Source organism: Apteryx rowi, unplaced genomic scaffold, assembly GCF_003343035.1.
Source record: "Apteryx rowi isolate R43461 unplaced genomic scaffold, aptRow1 scaffold_456, whole genome shotgun sequence".
NCBI lineage: Eukaryota > Metazoa > Chordata > Aves > Apterygiformes > Apterygidae > Apteryx > Apteryx rowi.
This window is the reverse complement of record NW_020450712.1, coordinates 465,931-486,193: the sequence shown is the minus strand read 5'-3', so window position 1 is coordinate 486,193 and position 20,263 is coordinate 465,931. Positions and strand designations below refer to the sequence as shown.

The 20,263-nt window shown below is 38.7% G+C and overlaps 1 protein-coding gene across 3 annotated transcripts in view; it reads right to left on the bottom strand.

Moving 5' to 3' along the window:
• Positions 1-18,598, bottom strand: part of ZSWIM6 (zinc finger SWIM-type containing 6) — a 61,100-nt gene extending 42,502 nt beyond the window's left edge. The window contains exons 1-2 of one of the 3 annotated variants that reach the window (XM_026077504.1): positions 18,542-18,598; positions 9,003-9,359 (exon numbers count right to left, since the gene is read on the bottom strand). In XM_026077504.1, coding sequence (XP_025933289.1) covers positions 9,003-9,359; positions 18,542-18,548 — 364 coding nt within the window. In that variant the 5' untranslated portion in view covers positions 18,549-18,598. The remainder of the gene's footprint in view (positions 1-9,002; positions 9,360-18,541) is intronic. The other 2 variants (XM_026077506.1, XM_026077505.1) reach the window with 2 other exon arrangements.
• Positions 18,599-20,263: the final 1,665 nt, after the last annotated feature.

The window sequence follows — 20,263 nt, the reverse complement described above, 5'->3', positions numbered from 1 at the left end:
ATGAGCATGAGGAAAATCATCACCTTGGTGCCTCTGAACTGTGATAGCTCTGCAAAGCTAAACAAAGAGTAAAAAAAATCCCCAAACAAATCCGATGTCTTAAAGCACTAAAGGCATTTCCTAAAATAAATAAAAATCACAGCTGTTCAAGAGTGTGGTGCTCTTGAAGGAAGATTTTTGCATAGGTGATCTTATTACCACTGAGTTAATTCTACTTAACTCGTCCTTGATTATTAGCTCAGCGCAAACTAGAGTGACTGGATTTACACCAGGAAGCACTCTGGCAACAGGTTGCTCTAACTCAAGCTTTACCGTCAAGATCAGTGATTTTCCACTTGAGACCTCTTCTAAAGGGCTGACAAAACTATCTAAAACAAGTTTTTGCACCATCCAGCAATCTACATATTTCTGAAGAAGCCTGCACCTCCACTGGATATTTTTTTTTAGAGGTATTCAAACTGAAATGGTTGAAGAGCACTTCTCTAGACTGCCAGAGAAACTCGAGTTAATGCACCACCATACCAGATGTAAGGTATTTTAAGCATGCCCTAGACTCAAGTTAACTTGACATTTAGGATTTGGGGCTTGTCACGATTGCACTTCATGGAACTTTGTTAGGCCAGGATTTAAAGGTACAATTTTTGGTATAGAAGTTAATGTATGTAATCAACATGATCTTCCCACAGCTCTAATCAGGACAAAGCACCTGCTTTTGCTGAAATGAGCTCCTTCTAAGATATAATCTCTATCTCCATTAGGTTTCTAGAAGTTAGCAACAGAACCACATTACACAGTATATCACCTTTAAATCCCAGGCCACTTTACCTGTATAACCAATATTAAAAGAAGGCTACAGCCAGGGAAGGGAAACTACATTGTCAGGTTTGCAAAAGCTTGCATCTAGACAAGTCCTGAGAACTTGAAAAGAAGAGATAGCTACAATTCTTCAGCTTTATAGGAATTAAACATTGATTCCATTGATTTAACCATCCTTTTCACAACTGCAGCTCTGTCATGCAGGTAAAGCTTTTAGGTGGTTACAGAGAACCATGAAATCTTTATTCAGTGAAAATACAACTGGAAGATTTCTAGGGTCAGAGAGATATCTGGTACGCAGCTACTAGTTGCTGAGAAAGTCAAAAAATCATACAGCTCAGCAACTTCCTAACCTGCCTCCAACTTAAGAACCTCCAACTGGGAGTGCTGAACTGGTCTTGTCCTTATATATATTTTTAGATTAATAAGAAATTGTGTCTTTGAAGATGTGAAAGAATTCTCCTGCCTTCCACAGGAACTGTAAGTGTCTCCAAAGACAGGAATCAAGCCCCACACAGTACAAAAACTAAGGAATGAAAAACTTGCTCATTCTGTGAGTGCTTCCATCATTACTATGTTAGTTTTAAGGGGCTTTCAATTCAGTCAGCTACATGAAACACGTGCTGGTAAGTTTTCAGTTGCAGAGAACAAGATAAAAAGGGAAATCAAGCCACACAAGAACAAGCAGTGCAGCTGTTGCACAGATCCAGGTTTGTAGTATCACCTTGCAAATAGTTTAAATATTTCACTGCTCTAAAACACATAGAAAAGACTTGTGAAAAGGAATTATTTAAATATATATACACAAAATAAACTTAATGTGTTTTATTCCTTACTTCAATGGAGATTTACCTTTAAGCAATCTCAGTATGGCTACTTCTAAATTGTATTAAAAATAGCCTAAGATTCCTCAGCTAAGCTTCCCTATTTAGGGAAAAAAACAAAATTCCTTCCGTAACTGTTTACATTTTATCAAAAGCTCATTGGTCAGTTTGTGCTAGAAGGTTAAATTTCAACATAGCTACTGCCGACTCTTTAATAGCAGCATTCCCTTATTGGAACGAGGGTGCCCATCACCCCAGGCCAGTTGCTTTGCCCCCCTGCCACCTCCCCCAGGCCTCTTCTTTTTAACATATATATATATATATATATATATATATATATATATATATATTTTTTTTACAAAAAACATTACCTTTAACATTGTTGCCGTGATCCCAAATACACCTTCTCCAGGGGCTCAGCATCACTACACTTGCACCAGCATGACTTTCATGCCAGGAGGTTAGAAGAGGTACAAGTGAAGGGTCTGAAGATACCAAGCCAAGGGTCTGAGCTCTAAGATGCTGTTCAGCACAGTACTACAGATACTTCTGATTCAAAGTTGTTTTTTTTCACAAGATTGTATATAGGCTACAGTCTGTATGATCAAATTTGTTCATTAGGAAAATTAGGACGTATAAAGAAATTCCGGTATACAATTTACAGTCCCCAGCAAGTTGTAGCTCACTACTCTTTCAACGCAGCCAGCGGTCTCCAGCAATAGCGGCAGATGAACACGGCGAGAAGACGGCGTGTCCGAACGGGCACGAGCCCGAACCCCCAGCAGCAGCCCTGCGGTGTGCTCAGGCAGCCTCAGCCCCCTGCCCACGTCGCACTCGCGCTGTGGTAGACACAAGAGTTTCTCCAGGCCTCCCACTTGAGCACTTTTCAAGACCCCTCACTTACTAGAAGGTAAAACATTCACTGAGGTAGCTTTTTTTCCTCTCTCTCTCACTCACACACACACTTCACTCTTGAGCTAGGGACACGATATCCAAACTGGCACTTTTCTTTTGCAGACATGGTACCAGGTTAATAGACAAGAAGCTACTTAAACAAGCAACGAGATTCGAGGAGGGCGCTGCCTCTGAGGCCGAAAAATGACGCCCTAATAATAACTGGCAAGAAGGGTCAAGTTCAAAGCCAGGAAAATCGCAAGGTTCAGTTGCAAAGACGGCAGCTTCGCTTCGGATCCTGCGCGGCTCTGAGCACCACGAGGCCCCGGGTCTTGAAGGGTGGCTTGGCTGCTGAATTTAATCTCTACAACACTGTTTGGTGCTAAGACCACCTCCCTTTCCTCACTTGTAAACTGGGCATAAATATTACTTACATGCTTCAGWGGGTGCCATGAGGATGATTAGTTCACATTTGAACTATGAAAGTGAAAAGCACTGTATAATTATACTAAATATTAAAACCTGTAATTAAACGGTGTCAGTTTATAGACACTCACATATTAATCTCCCTCCCCCCAACCTCTGGCTTTGTTAACTTCTGTCATGACTGGTCTCTGAAATAGGTTTTATGTTATGTACCTACAGATAGTTAAATACATTAAATAAAATCTTTATCCTAAGTATATAGATATGGCCATACATTTTTACTCATGCTCTATTACTGAAAATTGAAACATCCATACAATCTTAGCAGTCAAAGCAGGAACACTGTGCACAATTGTTTGTAAAAAGGTACACCTGAATAAAATTTTTAAAAGGGGGTTGAGGCCTTTATATTTATGGTCCTAACACGTTACATGTTAAAAAGAATCTACTCCCAAGTTCTAAGCTGCAGAAGCATTTTAAAAAAATTAAGGACACTTTCATCATTTACATAGCAATTTTAAGAGCAACTGCTTTTAAAATTAGCAGCTGCATTCAAGAAGTTGTGTTGAATATGGAAAACTGAACTTCTAAAAGAAAACAGAGGCAAAGCACGGGTCACTGACTTTTCTTTCAAATCTATATCAAGAGTGGATAGAATATAGCCTAAAAATAGCCTAAGCTGCAAACTACTCCGCAGCAGATCAACAGTGTAATTTGGATAAAATGACAATAGAACGCAGAGTCTTTAAGACAAACTGCTTCTTTGATCCTTATTTCTGAAGTATCACAACAGTTGTTTCCATCTTCAAATGAAATCACATCAAACTACTTACTCATAGCAATACTGCAGTTTTTAACTTCATTTTATGAAAATCTTATGAGCTTAAGTATACAAATGAACTGTAGATCAGTTAAATTTTATTAAATGTCATCCCACGTCAGCATTAAGGAGAAGATATGGAAAAAGATTACAAATAAAAAGCATGACTTACTGGGTACTATGCAAAGACTGAATGGTCACAGCTAGAGAGCAAGGCTGCTGCACACTGACTCACAACAGAATGATAACTGATTTCATAAACTTAGTGTACTCAGAATTATTCTAAACAATAATTATATAAAAACAAAGATCATAAAAATAATGATTCAAAAATATTATTATGCCTTTGATTCCCCAAATGGTTCAAAGTTTATACATAAGTCACTTCCTCTTGCACTTAATTTCAGAGTTCTTGGGTGGAATATAGCACCTGTTAAGCCATGCACATCATTAAAGAAAAACAGCAACTGCTGTGAAGCAACCAGTTTTAATACCAGCAAATGTAAATACAGTACCAGCTACAGTAAGTTGGCGAGGAAGGTTAACAAACCCTCAACGTTTTTAACTTTCAAACACTTCTCCTTTCCCCTTCATCTGCACATACAGCAAAATGCATAAACTTATCTCCTGAAAGTATCTAATCTCTCCTGCTAAAATCCTTGTCTCACAAACATTACTAGCATTAAGTTTCAAAGTCCGCTCACACGTGGTGGACGGAAGAATTTCCTTACCAGTATAAAGCAGCATGCAATATTTTCATTGGGTCCCCTTATTTTCTGTTCCATGTCTCGGAACAAAATATCCTGATTTATTTTCTATAAAACAAGTTTTATTTTAATATGTTTAATGTATCTGTAAAACCTTTCCTAAAAATCCAGACTTCATACAGGTTTTCATATTATCTTGCAGTTATCAGCCCTTAATTTCATTTTACATTTCACTAATTTACCTGTACTTGGATTTCTGAAATACTTCTAGTTTTGACTAGTTTTCTTCTTCACCTGCAGTTTTACCTCTTGTTACTTCCTTCCTTCCCAAATCCAGATCAAACAAGTCTAATGCCAAACACTGGAGCACTTTACGTTTATCCTTCTTGAAAGGAAAACTGCCATTTCCCATATTCTTCTCTTAAAACTCGTTTCTCAATCAATTTTGCTGGTTTAACAGGGCCATATGAAAGATTATCAATCTTTTATATAATTTATATGCCTTAATGGTAATCAGTTCCCTTTTTCATTTTTAAAGAATTCCAGCAGATTACCAATACGTAGTTTTCTGTCGCTCGGCCCTATTCTATAATTTTCCACCAAAAAAACCCTGTCATTTCAATTAAATACAACAGGTCTAGATTAAGACACATTCATCTGCGTGTCTGGATTAGCCTTAGAAACCTACAGGACCGGAACAGCACTAGATAGTCTGAAATCTTCAGGCGATAGGGTCCTTTTTTTAAAAAAAAGAAAGAAATCAAATCTGAGTATCTTCGGCCAGTTTTTCCTCCTCACCTGCCTCCAGGAGAGCTCTTGTTATGCACGTTACAGGGGAACGTTTACAGAGGAGAAATCACGGCCGGCTGCCCGGGCACCTCTGCTTCAGAGCGCGCAGAAGGACAAACGTACCCAACGCCCTTTCTCACAGTCCCTCCCTGTTAAATTTCAGCTCATCCGCATTGGTTTCTTATCAAAAAGTAACACAGATTTTGTATTTAGTTAAAAAATAGGAGAAATTCTGGAAAATTCCATATGGTTTCTCTAACGGAAGAGATTACAACAGCAGCATCAAACACTCAAGAAAAAAGCAATACAGCTTAACACGAGAGAGGGCATTGGTTTGTCAGGCTGCGTTCCTACGAGCAAAGGCAGGCCTCTTCTCGCTCTGCATGCGATGGTAACTCACGACAACTGCGGCTGACACGGCAGCCCGCCACCCTGCACATCCTGCTCCAGCCCGCCGCCTCGGCCGCGAGCGTGCCGCAGCGAGGAGGGAGCTCGGCCGGGCTGGATCCCGCGCCGCTGACCAGCAGCGCTGTTTGAAGCCGGCAGCGAGCGAGCGCAGACCACCAGGGTATCAACATCGATATCCCCAGCGGTCCTCAGAGGTGACTACGACCCCACAGCTCTCCAGCTTTGAGACTATCAGGAACGCGCAGAGTTGTAGCAACTACAGCATTACACGAGAAAATCCGACGCACCATATCCTCTCAAATACAGCAAGTGCTTTTGTGTACTCAAGACATTCAAAAAGCCACTTGGAAGGCAATCACCACTAAGCGTAAATTAGCATGGCAAAGACAGAAGAGGGTTTCCAATATGTCACTCAGCTTCTCTGAAGAAGTTAGTGAACAGACCACATATTCCTGTGCTTCTAGCAGCATCCCCTTATTTTTTCCTGGAGCAAGTCTCAGTCAGGAAACAAGAACGGATGTTGCATCACTTGTATCCACCAAGGAACTCAAAGGGATTTGTCATCTCGAAACCTGTGTCATCAGTGCAAGTCACTTCACTAGTTCCCCCAGTAACCTCTTTCACAGCGAGATGGCCAAAACCAGTCATCAAATGCTGCATAAGACAAAAATTTGAAGAAATGAACAATTATCCAATTTACCTTTTGTGAAAGGAAAGTACTGCACAGTTATTCCATCTCCCTAGCCAGTTCATAAGCAAGTCAACAAAAATGTTGTGGTCAAAGCTCTTGAAAGCCATGGATCATTCTTAAATAATAATAAAAAGTATTCAAGAGACCTCATTTCTTTTGCTTATTACTGGAATTATAAGAACTAGTACAGTCACAACAAGTGAAAAAAAATAGAAGTTACATATAACGAAGAAGAAATCAAAAAAACCTCTAGGTAACACTGAAGATAATTTTCTCATCCAACTACAGATTCAGGACTTCCCTTTGATTAAAGCTATTTTTGATATTTTAGTGATAGGTCTCCTCTTACTTTTGTAAGTTTTTCCTCTTACTTACCCGTGCCTTCAAGCAGTGTTCAATATAATTTCTCTTCAATCAATGGTTTAGTGAGGTTAAACTGTTCAAAGGACAGTCTACAGGTCTACAAGACAGTTTTGCATTACAAACAGAACATATACAGCACAAGACATAAGAGAAAATGAATGGGGATCTTGTGTTTATCCATGTGTGCTACTAGAACCAAGAGTGGATTTCTTTTGAATAGGTTTTTTTTTTAATTTCAAGAAATTTGACTAGAGATCAAAATAACTAATTACAGTATGAATCCCAAAAGAATGCTTACTTGCTATGTAATCAGAGGAGCTTACTTTTTCCTTAAAAGAATCCTGTATTTTTTTAGCATAGCAAACATACTTAAAAAATAAGACTATATTTTTATGAGAGTTCAAGAGGAAGAACAGAAAGCTATAGATCTCTTTTTGTAACTCAGCTTTTCTTTGGTAATAGCAGTTTATGCTGCCTAGATTTTCTAGTTCAGTTTTTGGTATTTTATTAAGAAACACCAACAGTCAACAAAGACACAGAGTAATTTCATTTAGTAGGAAAGCACCATGGAGCATAAGACAAAAGTTTAAGTTTTGTGGATATTTTTAAATTACCCTACTCAAACTTATTGTGAGAGTTCATAATTGATCAGCCTTTCTTCTGTCACCTTTGCCTCCCCCCCCCCACCTTTTCTAATCACTCTCAACTGTATGTCTTCTCTGTGCCAGTCACATACACACCATAATTGTTCTTCCTTCCCCTCAATTCCTTATGTTCAGGCTATTACAATTCTCACACTACACATTCCTTCAGCTTTCACATCTGAAGCATCTTGCTCTATTGTTTCACGTTCTCCATCTGCTTTATCTTCCCTTTCTTCCCACTCCCAGACAGCTCTGCATCCACCTTCTCATTTGCTCTGCAACAATTAAAGACACAGCCCTACCTCTGGCCACCTCCGCAGGGCTGGTAAAAGAACACTACTCCTGAAACTCATCTTCTTGGCTTCATCTTGAATCCAAATTCCATCATGCAATGATTATTTTCATTCATTCTATAAGCTTCCTATCCAGTCACATTTGAACAAAGTTTCCTGTCACCATCACAGAGCTTTGCACCATCACTCTGACCCCTTGGTATATCTCCTCCCTATTATCCTCAAGGACTACTCCTAGCACCACCTGCCTATAGGTCACTGGACCATATGAAGATGTGCTAATTTGCAGATGAGCCCTGCTACCAGAAAGACTTGCTTCTTTTGTTCTATCCACATTGTATCTCATGAACAAGTATATTTTTCTACCTCTAATATTAGGCAGCTTGATTGTACTTGCATTGCAAATTCTGTAGCATAGTGGTCATCCCTCTTAAAAATCTAACACATAATAATTCTTGCTGTAAATGAACAAACAAAACATTTAGATTACTTATTCTTTCCCTCTCAACTGCACTTAGAGTTATAGCACTGGTCACATTAGAGGACATTTCTATCAGCTTACATTACAGGAACACAGGACTTTAAGAAACTAGCTGGGTCAACTCAAACCCTCAATTACCCACTTTTAGTCCAGCATGAACAGCCACCTCAGAAGCCTCAAATCACAGTCAGCACCCTTTAACAGACATAAGAAGTTTAGTACAAGAAACTGAAAGCCATTACAACTATCTGCTGCAGAAAGAGAGCAGAAAGATGCAAACCTTGGCTGATGCTGTAAGACTGCTGCAAAAGTAATAGGAAAACAATATTGAAATACAGGATTTACATTTCTCCTGACTTCATACAGAAACGAAACCCCAAAGGATAATAAATGCATATTTAATGAATGAAAAAACAGTAACACTGACTTGCTTTTATACTTTGCCATTAAACAAAATTACACAATCAAATTCTCGAAAGATTAGCTTTAAAAGAACAAAACAACAAAAAGATGCAGTTGGTAAGTTGACTGCAAGGTAGTTTCTTTGAGCAATGTGTCTATACAAAGACGAACACTCAGCTTTCCTAGCCGGAAAATACAATTATGAAGTAGATCAGACCACATATTAACAGAATTGCAGGCATCAATCTCATTGCTTATGAATTCTTTTCTCTTTTCCAGAGCATCTTAAAGCAAAGTTTCAACAACATAATCCTCTTCTGAAAATATCACACAATCACAGAGTAATTCAGGTTGGAAGGGACTTCAGGAGGTCACACTCCTTGTGAATGCCACAAAAAAAGCTCAAAACCAAAGAATGAGGAAAAGAACAGGTATCAAACTTACCATGGACTTGATTGATTTCTGAATTCTGAGAAAGAATTTCATCTGCTAATTTTTGAGCAGTTGGCAAAACTTCTGTGTGGTGCACTGTGATCAAATACTGTACAAATTTTTGTAGTTGGTCTCTGTTCATTTGAAAGAGTGTCTCTGAAATGGGAAGATGCAGTTTGACCTGATCTGGCTTGCGGATCCGGTATAAAGAGAGTGCCACAACGTGGGCACAGTAAAATATGTCCTTGTTTCCACAGCTACAGGTCACTGAGGTAATCTTGCAACGATCAAAGCTGATAGCTACATTGCAAACAGTTTCTGGCTCCGATTGCATTGCAGGCTCTGTCACTGTGCCACTCAAGTGGAAACCTGTGCAAAAAAAACCAAGAATGCTTACATTATTTGGTAAAATACTACAATCTCATTGTTAATTACCCTTCATTAAAAGAGTAAAAGAAAAGTCTTTATGATAATATTTTAAAGATCTTGCTTTAATTACACTCACCTATAAGGAACCCTTTTTTTCCTAAGTACCCTTTTCATCTCCAATAAAATCTATCAGAGGTAAAAAGCCCGTTTATGAGCCCTTTTTGCCATTCCGTAACATGCATAAAAGTCTGATAATAAGAAAAATATTTGGTAAAAGATAGCTGTAGAAGCAGAGTTTCACCTGATAAGACCAAAGCGAAACTCCCAGTAGCTCAGCAAGTTTGCAGCAATTTTCCAAACCCCACACCACGAAGAGTACATCTATGAGCAAATTTAAACATTCTCGCAAGAAGCAAGAGGGAAGTAGTGCACTCTAGTGGCATGAACCCAGGTCTTAATCTCAACTCTGCCACTGATTCATTTGTACAAGTCACTTAACCTCTTTGCTTTCACCTCTCCAACAGTAAGCTGATGCTAAAGCTCACCTTCACACAAGCGATGCAACAACACAGCTATATTTGTATAGCTCTTTGGAGATGGAAACTGCTGCAGTTACCAACTTACAGGAAACCAGATTTATAGTACTGAATCAGACACGCACGCACCCTTTTAGAAGTCTGCATTATGAGCTTGTTTTCCATTCAGCATGATGAAGGACAAGGCAGAAGAGCAGAGCTTTCTTATATTGTAAGAAGGTATGGTACAGAGCAAAAAAGATGTTCACTTCAACAAAGACTCCAAGACTCAAAAAAGAGCATTGAATCAAGGTCTCAGACACTGTGCTCTGAAGATCAGACCTAAATCTACCTATTTCCCAACATGAAGACACAACTTTTGCTCTCAATACTTTATCTTGGAACAGCAGAATTTGGGTTCTTTTTTTTTTAGATTTTATGTAAACATGACACTGATTTTGGCTTCAAGCATTAAGTCAGAGGCATAAATACAGAGCAATACAACCAAATTTCATATGCTGTATTAGTAAACAGTGCATATAAAATAGAACTAATCTGGAACAGACCCTAACAAGTAAGAGGTTACATGTTAACTATTTATAATGGAAATAACATAAAAACACACTCCCTTAAAGTCCAAAACTGATTTAGTATTCTTAAAACACAAGAAAAATGTTGTAGGAAGAGGCTTCACATGAGAATCAGGTGGAAAAAAAGAAATATATATGTATCTCTAGTCCAAAATGTTATACCTTCAATTGTTTCAAAAAAAGCTCTTTGAGTTACTGGAAACAAAGAGGAAAACGTCTCATTTTTTCCATGTGTTTACACTGTACATTTCAGAACAGGTTGTGTAGTCAGCATCACTGTCTGGATTACATTCAACTACAGTACTCTGATACGCTATTCTGAAGAAGGTCATATGCACACACTAACCTAGACTTTGCAAGAGGATGTTTACCAGTTAGTTAAGAGTTGAAACTCAAGAGGCAGCAAGCTGCAAAGCACACAGAGAGGAATGGGAGGGAGGAGGAGCAAGCCCAAGCGTATTTGGTATTGTTGCTCTTGGCTCCACTCAACACTTAAGTAGAGAAGGGGAGTAGAACTGCCCTTCCAATCATGAACTCCTCCCTATGGGCCCCCATTTTTCTTTTTTTTTTAAGTAGCCATGACATGCTCCTGTGAGTGTTCTCTCCAAAACAAACAAGCCAAAAAAAAGAGGCTTTGTTAAAACTTAGCCAGCTCTATTTATTTCAGGCCGCTTCCCAGTATATGAAAGTTGGATTGGTGGTCTCAAAGAAATTTGTATGGGAGTATGTTGCATGTTGTATTGTATGGGAGATTTTCTTTTTAATAACAGTTTCCTGTGAGGCATACACAGAACTATTTCTCCTCTATGAGCTGAGGAAAAGCCCAGCACTTGAATAGCAAGACTGAAATGACCTGATCCCACTTCCTTCCTACTTGCAGTAAACAGTTAAACTCCCATTAATTCTGATAGACAAAGACACAATGAAAGATTTTCCATGAAATGGATTGAAAAAATTGTGGCCAACCAGCTACTCCAATCATATTATCACTTTTAATTTGTCAGTATACAATTCAAGCATTCAAAAGGTTGCAATCTTCCTGGAAAGATGAACATCTCCAGAAATATTGGAGTTAAGAGAAGAACTGCCTTTAAGCCCTACTCATGTTCAAACAGAAACCTAGCTTCCCGCTCCCCCGCCCCCTCCACAGAGATTTTTTGAGAATTCATGTTACAAGCAGCAACATTTATAAACAGAGGTCCTGGTCTAAACAACCACAGTGCTAATACAGTAAGGTTACCTAACCCACCCTGCTTAAGTTACAGAGGATTTAAACAAAAAGATCAACTGCCACTGCAGCCTAAGAAGTAGCAGCTCTTCATTAACTATGATGCAATGATACACTATGCCTGGTAATTACGAAGCACTATTTTCCTCTTCTTTTTCTGTCTGTGTATTTAAAGAAACAAATTGTTGTTCGTAACTATGACCCTTAAAAAGGTTTCAACATGCCACAGAAAACATTACAGGAAATTTCACCTCAGAAGTCCTGGCAAGGCTGTTAGAATGAGATCTCTCAGACAGCAAATACGACTTTTCGCACTAGTCTGCAACAATGCAGAAAACTATACAGGGAAGGCTGTTCCCCTCGTGTAGGCATATCCTTAATTTAATTTTATTTTTTTTACCTCGCCTTTCAATATCCCCCAAACTAAACGTATCAGAAATTTGTAGCAGGAAAAAAAAAGAAAAAAAGAAAAAAACAGACTCACTGTACGTTACTAAAAAGAAACAGTGAATTCAACAGTAACCTATAGCCGAACAAGAAGAGAGAAGTTACGTGCTCCTTGAAGGAGGTCAGAAGAATCACCTGCACTGGGACTCGAGGATGGGGACATTTCACTCACAGATCCAAAGGAGCAGAAAGTCTCGTTTGCTAGAAGCTGTAAACCTTCCCTCCAAATACGTATTTCCCTTCAAAGAGAAAATTCATCTTCTACCCACAGTTATAAATGTTTACTGAAAACACTTCGCCTTTCCAAAGAAAATCCCCCAGAACTCTAGTGTTTCACCTTTAAAATAAATAGCTCCTTCATTTATACCTAAAGCCAACAAAAGAGTTGCAAGCAGCAAAGTGGGTGTTCACTCCAGAAGCTATTTATGGAGCAAGCGTGTTTCACCTTTTCCCTTCAGCTGCTGCACTTCCAAACATTTTCATGTTTTCAGAACAGCACGTGACCAGTAATTCAAGCTCTACTGACATTTTCAATGTGCAGAGGGTTTGCATTCTGGAAAAATGTATTTAGAAAAGCAGTTAGAGCATTAGGACAACATATCAAATGAAACTCGCTGTTTGCTTCCGTTGCTGAACACTCACCGCAGAGACAAATGCACTGCAAAAATTATTTAACAGCTGAAAAGCTGCTGTACTTCTGGAAGGGGACTGTGCCAAAGTGCCATCAGGAGGAAAATGTTAAGAAGTCACTGAATTTTACAAAGTAATTTTTGTCACAACCTGTCTGACAGCATCCTACGCATTAGCTTAAAGCATTTTGGGACTGTAAAACAGTTTGATAAATGTACATTCATATTACTACAATGTATTACTTGCTAGTGCAACTACATATTCTTCAGATGTACTTCTGAGTTCTGTCACAGAAAATACATGCTTCAGAATAAAACAAAAATAAAAGAAACTTCAAATTGTAAGAATTAAGAAGAGAGATGGTGGTGACATGGGGAGAAGCATTAACAGGTTGGTTTTCAGTTACTCAAGTCAAGCAAACTCAGGTCAAAGAAACAGTGAGTTCCATTAATTCAACACAATAACCAGCAAATTTACTACAGTAAATAAGAAGTGTCAATGATATCTCACAAACTTTATTCATTTCTACTGTCACCTCGTGTAACAAAGTATCTTCCTCAATCTACCCAAGTCCAAAGATGTATTTTAAAAGATACTTACCAAAACACACACACACAAATCAGAATGACAAGCTGTGTAAAATGCTGAAAAAAGATACCTTGAAGTTTATGCTGAGATTTTACTTTGCTGAACTTTTCAGCCCCTATTCAAAAATACCAATAACATGACATCAAAACACATTAACAGATTAAAAAATAGCAGGCTTTTCTTATGAACATATGATAGTACCTCTTTAACATAATTCATAAGAAAAAAATCCAAACATGGACTACATATATTAAAAACAAAAACAACAACAAAACTTTGCTGTTGAGAATTCTGGTGACTAAAAAAAAAAAAATGCTCTAAGCTTCGCGCCTCCAGTTGAAAGCTTTGATTGAGAAACAACCATACGTCACCACTGTGCATAGTTTATTATTTATGAAAAATATAAAAATGTCAGAACTGTCTTACAGAAATATCCTAAAGTTTAAAAAGTGACTTTGAATAACTTGCTGCCATGTGCCTCTTGAGAACACAATGCATACCTCATCCACCATGCATATATTATCTCAAAATTCGGAAGTATGCTAGCAACTGAAGTTGGAAAACAGAAGTGCTCCTTAATTACTGACCCACTAACCCTTAATTTTTTTCAAGTAATTACAAAAACTATCTTTTACTCCTATTCAGATAAACTGGGCTGTTTTACATTCACACAGTTTGGAAGAACAGATCAACAGATGAGGTTTACTTATAGAAGACCTTTCCTTCCTGATAGAAAAGTGAAATGCAAAAAATCTGAGCAGCTTGGTCTGAGCACTGGAGAGTCTTCAGTGAGCAAGCCCTGTACGGATAACCTCCTCCTATATATGTTAGCAAGCAGTATCATACCCTCTGTCTTCAACAGTCATTCAAATTAACTTACAGGCCTGCCAACTAACTTATTCAGACTACTATATTACTTGGCAAACATATAATCCCTTTTAAAAAATAAAAATCTTTGCTTCATCTTGCCTACCAAACAACAAGAAACCCTTATGGCAAGTAGTTACCAACTGTGCCCATTAGCTATTTTTTCATAACTTAGATCAGTGGTTGCATTTTTTTTCCCCAAAACAAGCAAAAGTCTAAACCATGTTTACCTCATTTAAATTTTGTTTTTTAAGAAGTGGTTTTCCTTTAAGATGGCAAAGTAGTATCCTAAATTCAATTCTGTCTGAACTGTGGAACACTCTAAAAACAGATCAACAATACACTTTGAAATTATTTTTAAGTCAAAACTTTGCATGCCACCACTCAACCTGGAGCTAATGTTAACAGCTTCTTTATAAACCAGAGAAAACAGTGATTTAAAATGGAACATACTTACCTGTAGTACCTTAAACATGCTGGCACAAAAGGTAATAAGGAGTGGAAAAAAGAATAATTAACAGAGGCGGCACCTAAGATGTTTACTGTATGCAGTGAATGCACAAAGTATAGTATAGCTTATGTTTTGAGAGCCTTGACACCTAGAATAAATTTTGCATCAGCACTGCACCCAAACATTAACGGAGGACCTGTCACATAGCTGCCACAGGTCCATGACTCACATTCATAAAGACAAGTCAGGATTTGACATTTTGGACTGTTGCGTGCAAGGGAGGGAGTGGAAGGAGCGCTATGTAACTCCATGCACCTTGCTCCCCCAGTAACCTGGAAGCTCCCTGCCTTGGGCGCATGTCTGAGAACGGGTACGTGGCAACAGGGCCAGCGCTAGCAGCTCCAGCACTGAGACTTATTTGTCCCAACACTGTGATTTCAACAGCCATATTTAAAGACAAAATTCTTCCAGGACTTTCTTCAGCAGCCCAAACCTTCAAGTCTAAGAACTGCTGAACTAATTATGTCTGACAAAGGCCTTCACTCACCCCTGAAGCAGAGCTACATGATACCTCTGTATCACATCTCTGCCGCTCAAAAGCAACCATTTAACAGTGTGGTCCAAGCAGGGGTCATGCATGACTGTGGATGGGATACATCTATCCACCCCTCTCTTCCCTAGAGAGAAGGAAAGGCTGTTCAAACAGCAAATAATGCAGCCAAATGCCTTCCCCTGCCCCACAGCCTTCCGAGAGCTGGTCTGTTTTAGGACAGATGCAGGCTGCAGCAGCTCCTGCTGCCTGGAGGTGGAGGCATAGAAAAAAAACATGCTCCCCATGAGCACTGCCTCAAGGGTCCTTCAAAGTTTTGCTCCTATTCCTCTGGCTAAACAACTTCCAACCTACCCCATACGAACCAAAGAATACACTACAGAAACGACAGAATGATGTTCCTATCAGCATTGCTCTCATCCTTAGATCAAACCTCTGCAAAAACCTGAAAAGAGTCTGCACTCCAATCATTTAATATGGATATAATCGAGCCCATTTTAGGTGGTTGCAAGCATTAGCCTAGCTAGCAAAGTGAAAGCAGCACAGTCTTGGTATAAGTAAGAGATACCTTAAAAAAAAAAATTGGCTTCTGGACAGCAGTAACAGAACTCTACCTCTAGCACAGCGATGCTCAAATTGTGATCTAGGACACTCCGACAAATGATGCTTATGGCCCACAGAGCACAAGCAGAGCAGAAGCAGTAAAGTCTCTTCAATTAAAAGTTTAATATAGTGCACAATGTTCTCTAGAAGCGTGAATGCTGACAGATTTCTTTCAGATAAAGAAGGGTAGCAATCAGTGGCTGCAGGCCACCAGATCAGGTATGTAATCCAAGCCTTTTTTTAAAAAGGATATCAGATTAAAACAAAAATTGCTTCTCTCTGCTAAGAGTTTAACAACCTCTCTCAGTACAAGAGCAAAAGAAAACAAAACCCAAACCCTCCAGGTGACCCTGGAAACCCTGAGGCTGATGGGTAGAAAAGTACAGTTTGCTGCAAGATATGAGCAGACAGGAGATTTATCAATACATCCTACAATTTTTCTAATAATACACCCCCCAGAGAACATGTGACAGCTATTAAAAATTAAGGATGCCCAAGAAATCATAAGCTTCACAGAATGTGTGCAAATTAACATTTTATGATTTATGATGCATGGAATATGGTAATCCTCAAAGTTTTGAGGGAGACTTAATAGGCTATCTGAGCCGAGGGAAGCTGCCTGGAACCGTGTTGCAATAGCTTGCTGCAACAAAAGTGCGGAGTGGGAGTCATCAAAATTACTACTAGCACTGAAGAGAAACTGGAAGTAAATTCAGAAGGAAGAGTAAGAAAAAAGGATAATCAGTACTCGAGAAAGTTGCTAGCAGTGGAGTTACTCCAAAATAAGTGAGCTTTTAACTAACCAGGCCAGCTAGTTATACCAGCTCATACACACTTAAATGTTTACAGGCGAGTTGTAATGGAATATAAATACAGGCAGGCATCAGGCTCAAGTTTAAGTTCAATCATAACAAAAGCTGGAAACAAAAGGTTAAGATAGATTACTAATCTTCAGTTAAGTTTTGATAAACAAACCTTCACTCTGTTTCACCATAAACCTATGCAGTTTGAGGGAAACAAAGCAAACTAGGATAAAGCTGGTGAACTTAGTGGGCCCTGTCGTTTTGCGAAGGGAACAGATTGAGACAGCAGGATGTGCAAACAGTCTGCAAGGATCTCCATCCCGGGAATATGCTTTGGGAGCCCAAGAACAAGGACTGAATACTACCAGTCTTCAGAGGATCAGTGTGAAGACATTTGCTGCTAGGTTTTGAGGAGGAATTTGCTCTACTAGAGTGGGCAGAAGCTGGCATCCCTCCTGCAGGAAGCAGAGATTCATCCCATAAGCCCAGGGTATCTCCCAAGGTGATGCCATTTTAGCTTTTACTACCACTTAGTTTTCACATCACGACAATTTGCAGAGAGAAATTATGTTTGGTTGCTACAGCACAAGTATAAATATCGCAAATGGGAAACTGACTGCAAATGAGAAGCAGCAAAGCCAAACAAACTCAGATTGAACCTCCTGCTTTCAATAAAATAGCCTTAAAGCAATAGAACAAGAAATAGGCTGCTCTTACATTCATGGAAGTAAATATTTAGAGACTATCAGTTGTTTTAAGTAACTTAGAAGATGCCTTGCCTGTCAAACAGATATAGTATGGTCATTTTTTAGAGTTGCTATTTAAATTCTTATTGCTAAGAGGAGAAATTTTCCATATTACCTCCCTACACTTTAAGGCTTACCCTCAACTAAGAATCATCTGTATCTCCACCAAAAGGAAATAAAATAAATTAACTCATCTGAGACTGAAGAAAACCTCCAGCAAGATCTGCTTGCTTTAAAGGGAGAGGAAAGAGGGGAAGAGTCCAGCTCTAACTGAATTTGCTTGAAAACTCCCTCCATCAGTCCAGCCTCACCTCTGCTCTCTTCACCTTGGGTTGGCTCAAAGCATGCACTTTTCACATGCTTTCCCACTTTTTATCACTCCCCATATCAGCATTTATTTTATTAATGTTTGCTGTTACCATATTTCCTTTGCTTATGTCATGCAGGCTGTATCAACATTACTTTATTGTCGAAATTTAGGGTTCATCCTCGATTCAATTTGTACAGTGCTTCTGTAAGGCCCCAACACTCCTTGACTTTTACAAAATAAGAATGATTAACAGTAGTAAGTCTTAAAATGGATACCATCATTTAGCAGCTATTCCTTAAAAGCGTCAAATCTAAATTGGAGAGCAACTTTCTACATGGTTTTTCAAAGACAAACTGAACTGAATTAATATGTTCTACGGAACAGCATACAGCTTCATCAGAAAAGATGGGTGAAAGCAAGATGAAGAAGGAAAATGCTTTAAAAATTACATCCTGTTTGACTCATAACACTGCTTAATCAGGAAAAACTGCCTTCTCATCCTCCTAATAAAGACTTGATCAAACTCCCACTGTATTTAGTGGGAAGTGGATCAAACCCGAAAAAGAAAGAACACAGTAATCACTGATATAAACCTGAGAAGAGATTTAAAAAAGATTAGAAAATGACTACTTCCTGAAAAGAGCATGTCTGGATTTCCATAAGGATACTTAAAGTTTGGGAAAATCCAGCACAGGATGTTTGAAGCACAGGCATCCTGCAGTAAGAGGTATTTAGGTTATCCCAACAACATAAAACATTTAACTGATAGAGTAATGTAGGATTGCACTCAAACAGTTCTAGTTTAAGCCATGCAAAAGTGCAAGCCAATATAATTTTGAAACTGCTATACTGACCTTCCATCAGGAAATGTTATATTTGGCCTAAAAGAGGAAATTGCCACTCCCATTTCCATTGCTAGTAGTGGAGTAAATCATTTCTTTTGTTTAAGAAGAAGGAAAAAAAAAGATCAATGGTGCATTTATAACAAATGAAAAATAGCATTCAAACTCCCAGAAAGTCAGGGAGACCCTAAAACCTTTCTTTATTGCTACAGTTTCACTCTTTAACTTGTATTGATACATTCAGAAAGATTTAATTCCTAACATTTGCAAAATTCTTTTATTACTTTAATTTTATTTATAACAAGTATTTGTATATAGTATATTAGTGCAACAGGATTAATTCCTGTTTATTCATAATCGAAATGGACGAAAAAGGAGGAAAAGAGGTTTTTAAGTGAAAAAACACAGTCATCATGTAGGACTTCAGGAAAGGCTCAGCCTGGACTGCAAATTTCATAGCATAAATATTTTCAGTAACTTCCTCTGGTCATCAGAGCATTACAAGGGATTCCAGCAAAAATAATGAAGTACGACGTAGTATTTCCTGACAAAGCAGCACAGAAAAGGCCACTGAAACCATAGCGCTGAAAGAGTTCCAGGATGAAAGTTTATAAAAACACCAGCATCATAGATGAGTCACCCTTGCGCAGCCGAAGCCAGCTTTAGGGGAAAGCATCATTCTTTTTCTAGCTATAAACTGCCAAACACAATGGAGCCCCAAATCCAGACTGGAATCTTGGGGCACTATTGTAATAACAATAAAAGTAAAAGTATAAAAAAAGGCACATTCAAAGGTCACCTGCATCATAAATCAGACTATCCTTGATAACGCTGGCACACAGCCTAAACCCACACAATAGCAACAAGTGGACACACTGTATGAAACAGGTTCTCCTCCCTCTCAGCTTTTCCCTAGTGTTGCTGGGCTAGAAACTAACTCACTTCACAGTATTCAAATTATTTTTCCATTAAATCAAATTAGAATACAGAAGTCCTGGCTAGTGCACCCCATCATCAAAACTGGCTGGTACGACTTGTCATACTATTACTCCTCCATATAGACATGCACCATCTCTTTTCAGACATGGGATGCAGATGTGGGAATAGGCTTCACGTGAGAAATTTTTTTTTCCAAAGGCGCTGAAAATTCTAAGCATCATTTGCTTACATACCTTTTTGTATTTATAAAACATAAAGACCTGTTAGTTCAATTAAAAATTAGGTCTGCTTACCAAGCCCTAATTTCTTGGCCTCTCTGCTTTCTGGAAGCCACAGGCACAGCAAGCACTTGAAGCAGGTGAGGGGTGGGTGTGTGTGGGTGGGGAGCCTCAGGTATGTTCTGCTACTGACTAAGTCAAATCTTGCCACCACACCAGCGCATTCGGAGCACAAGACTGCTCCTCAAACAATGCAGATAAGATTAATGTGCAGTTTTCTTACAGAGGTAGTTTAGGAGCCCACCCCTTCCTTTAAAGTCACATACTAATTCCCCTCGAATGAGCAAAGCATACCATTCTTAGTCGTCAGAGCCAAGAAATTCTTAGGAATATTTACTTCTACCCTGCAGCACCCAGAAGTTTAACAAACTATAGTTATTCTCACAATTAATCAGATTCTAGATAGTATTTTAGTATCTTAACATGCTATCCAAGCCTCTATTAACAGATGTAGTGTTGAAAAATAAAATGCATTATGGGTGGGGGGTTCTTTTTTTTCCTTCTCTTTTTTTTAAAA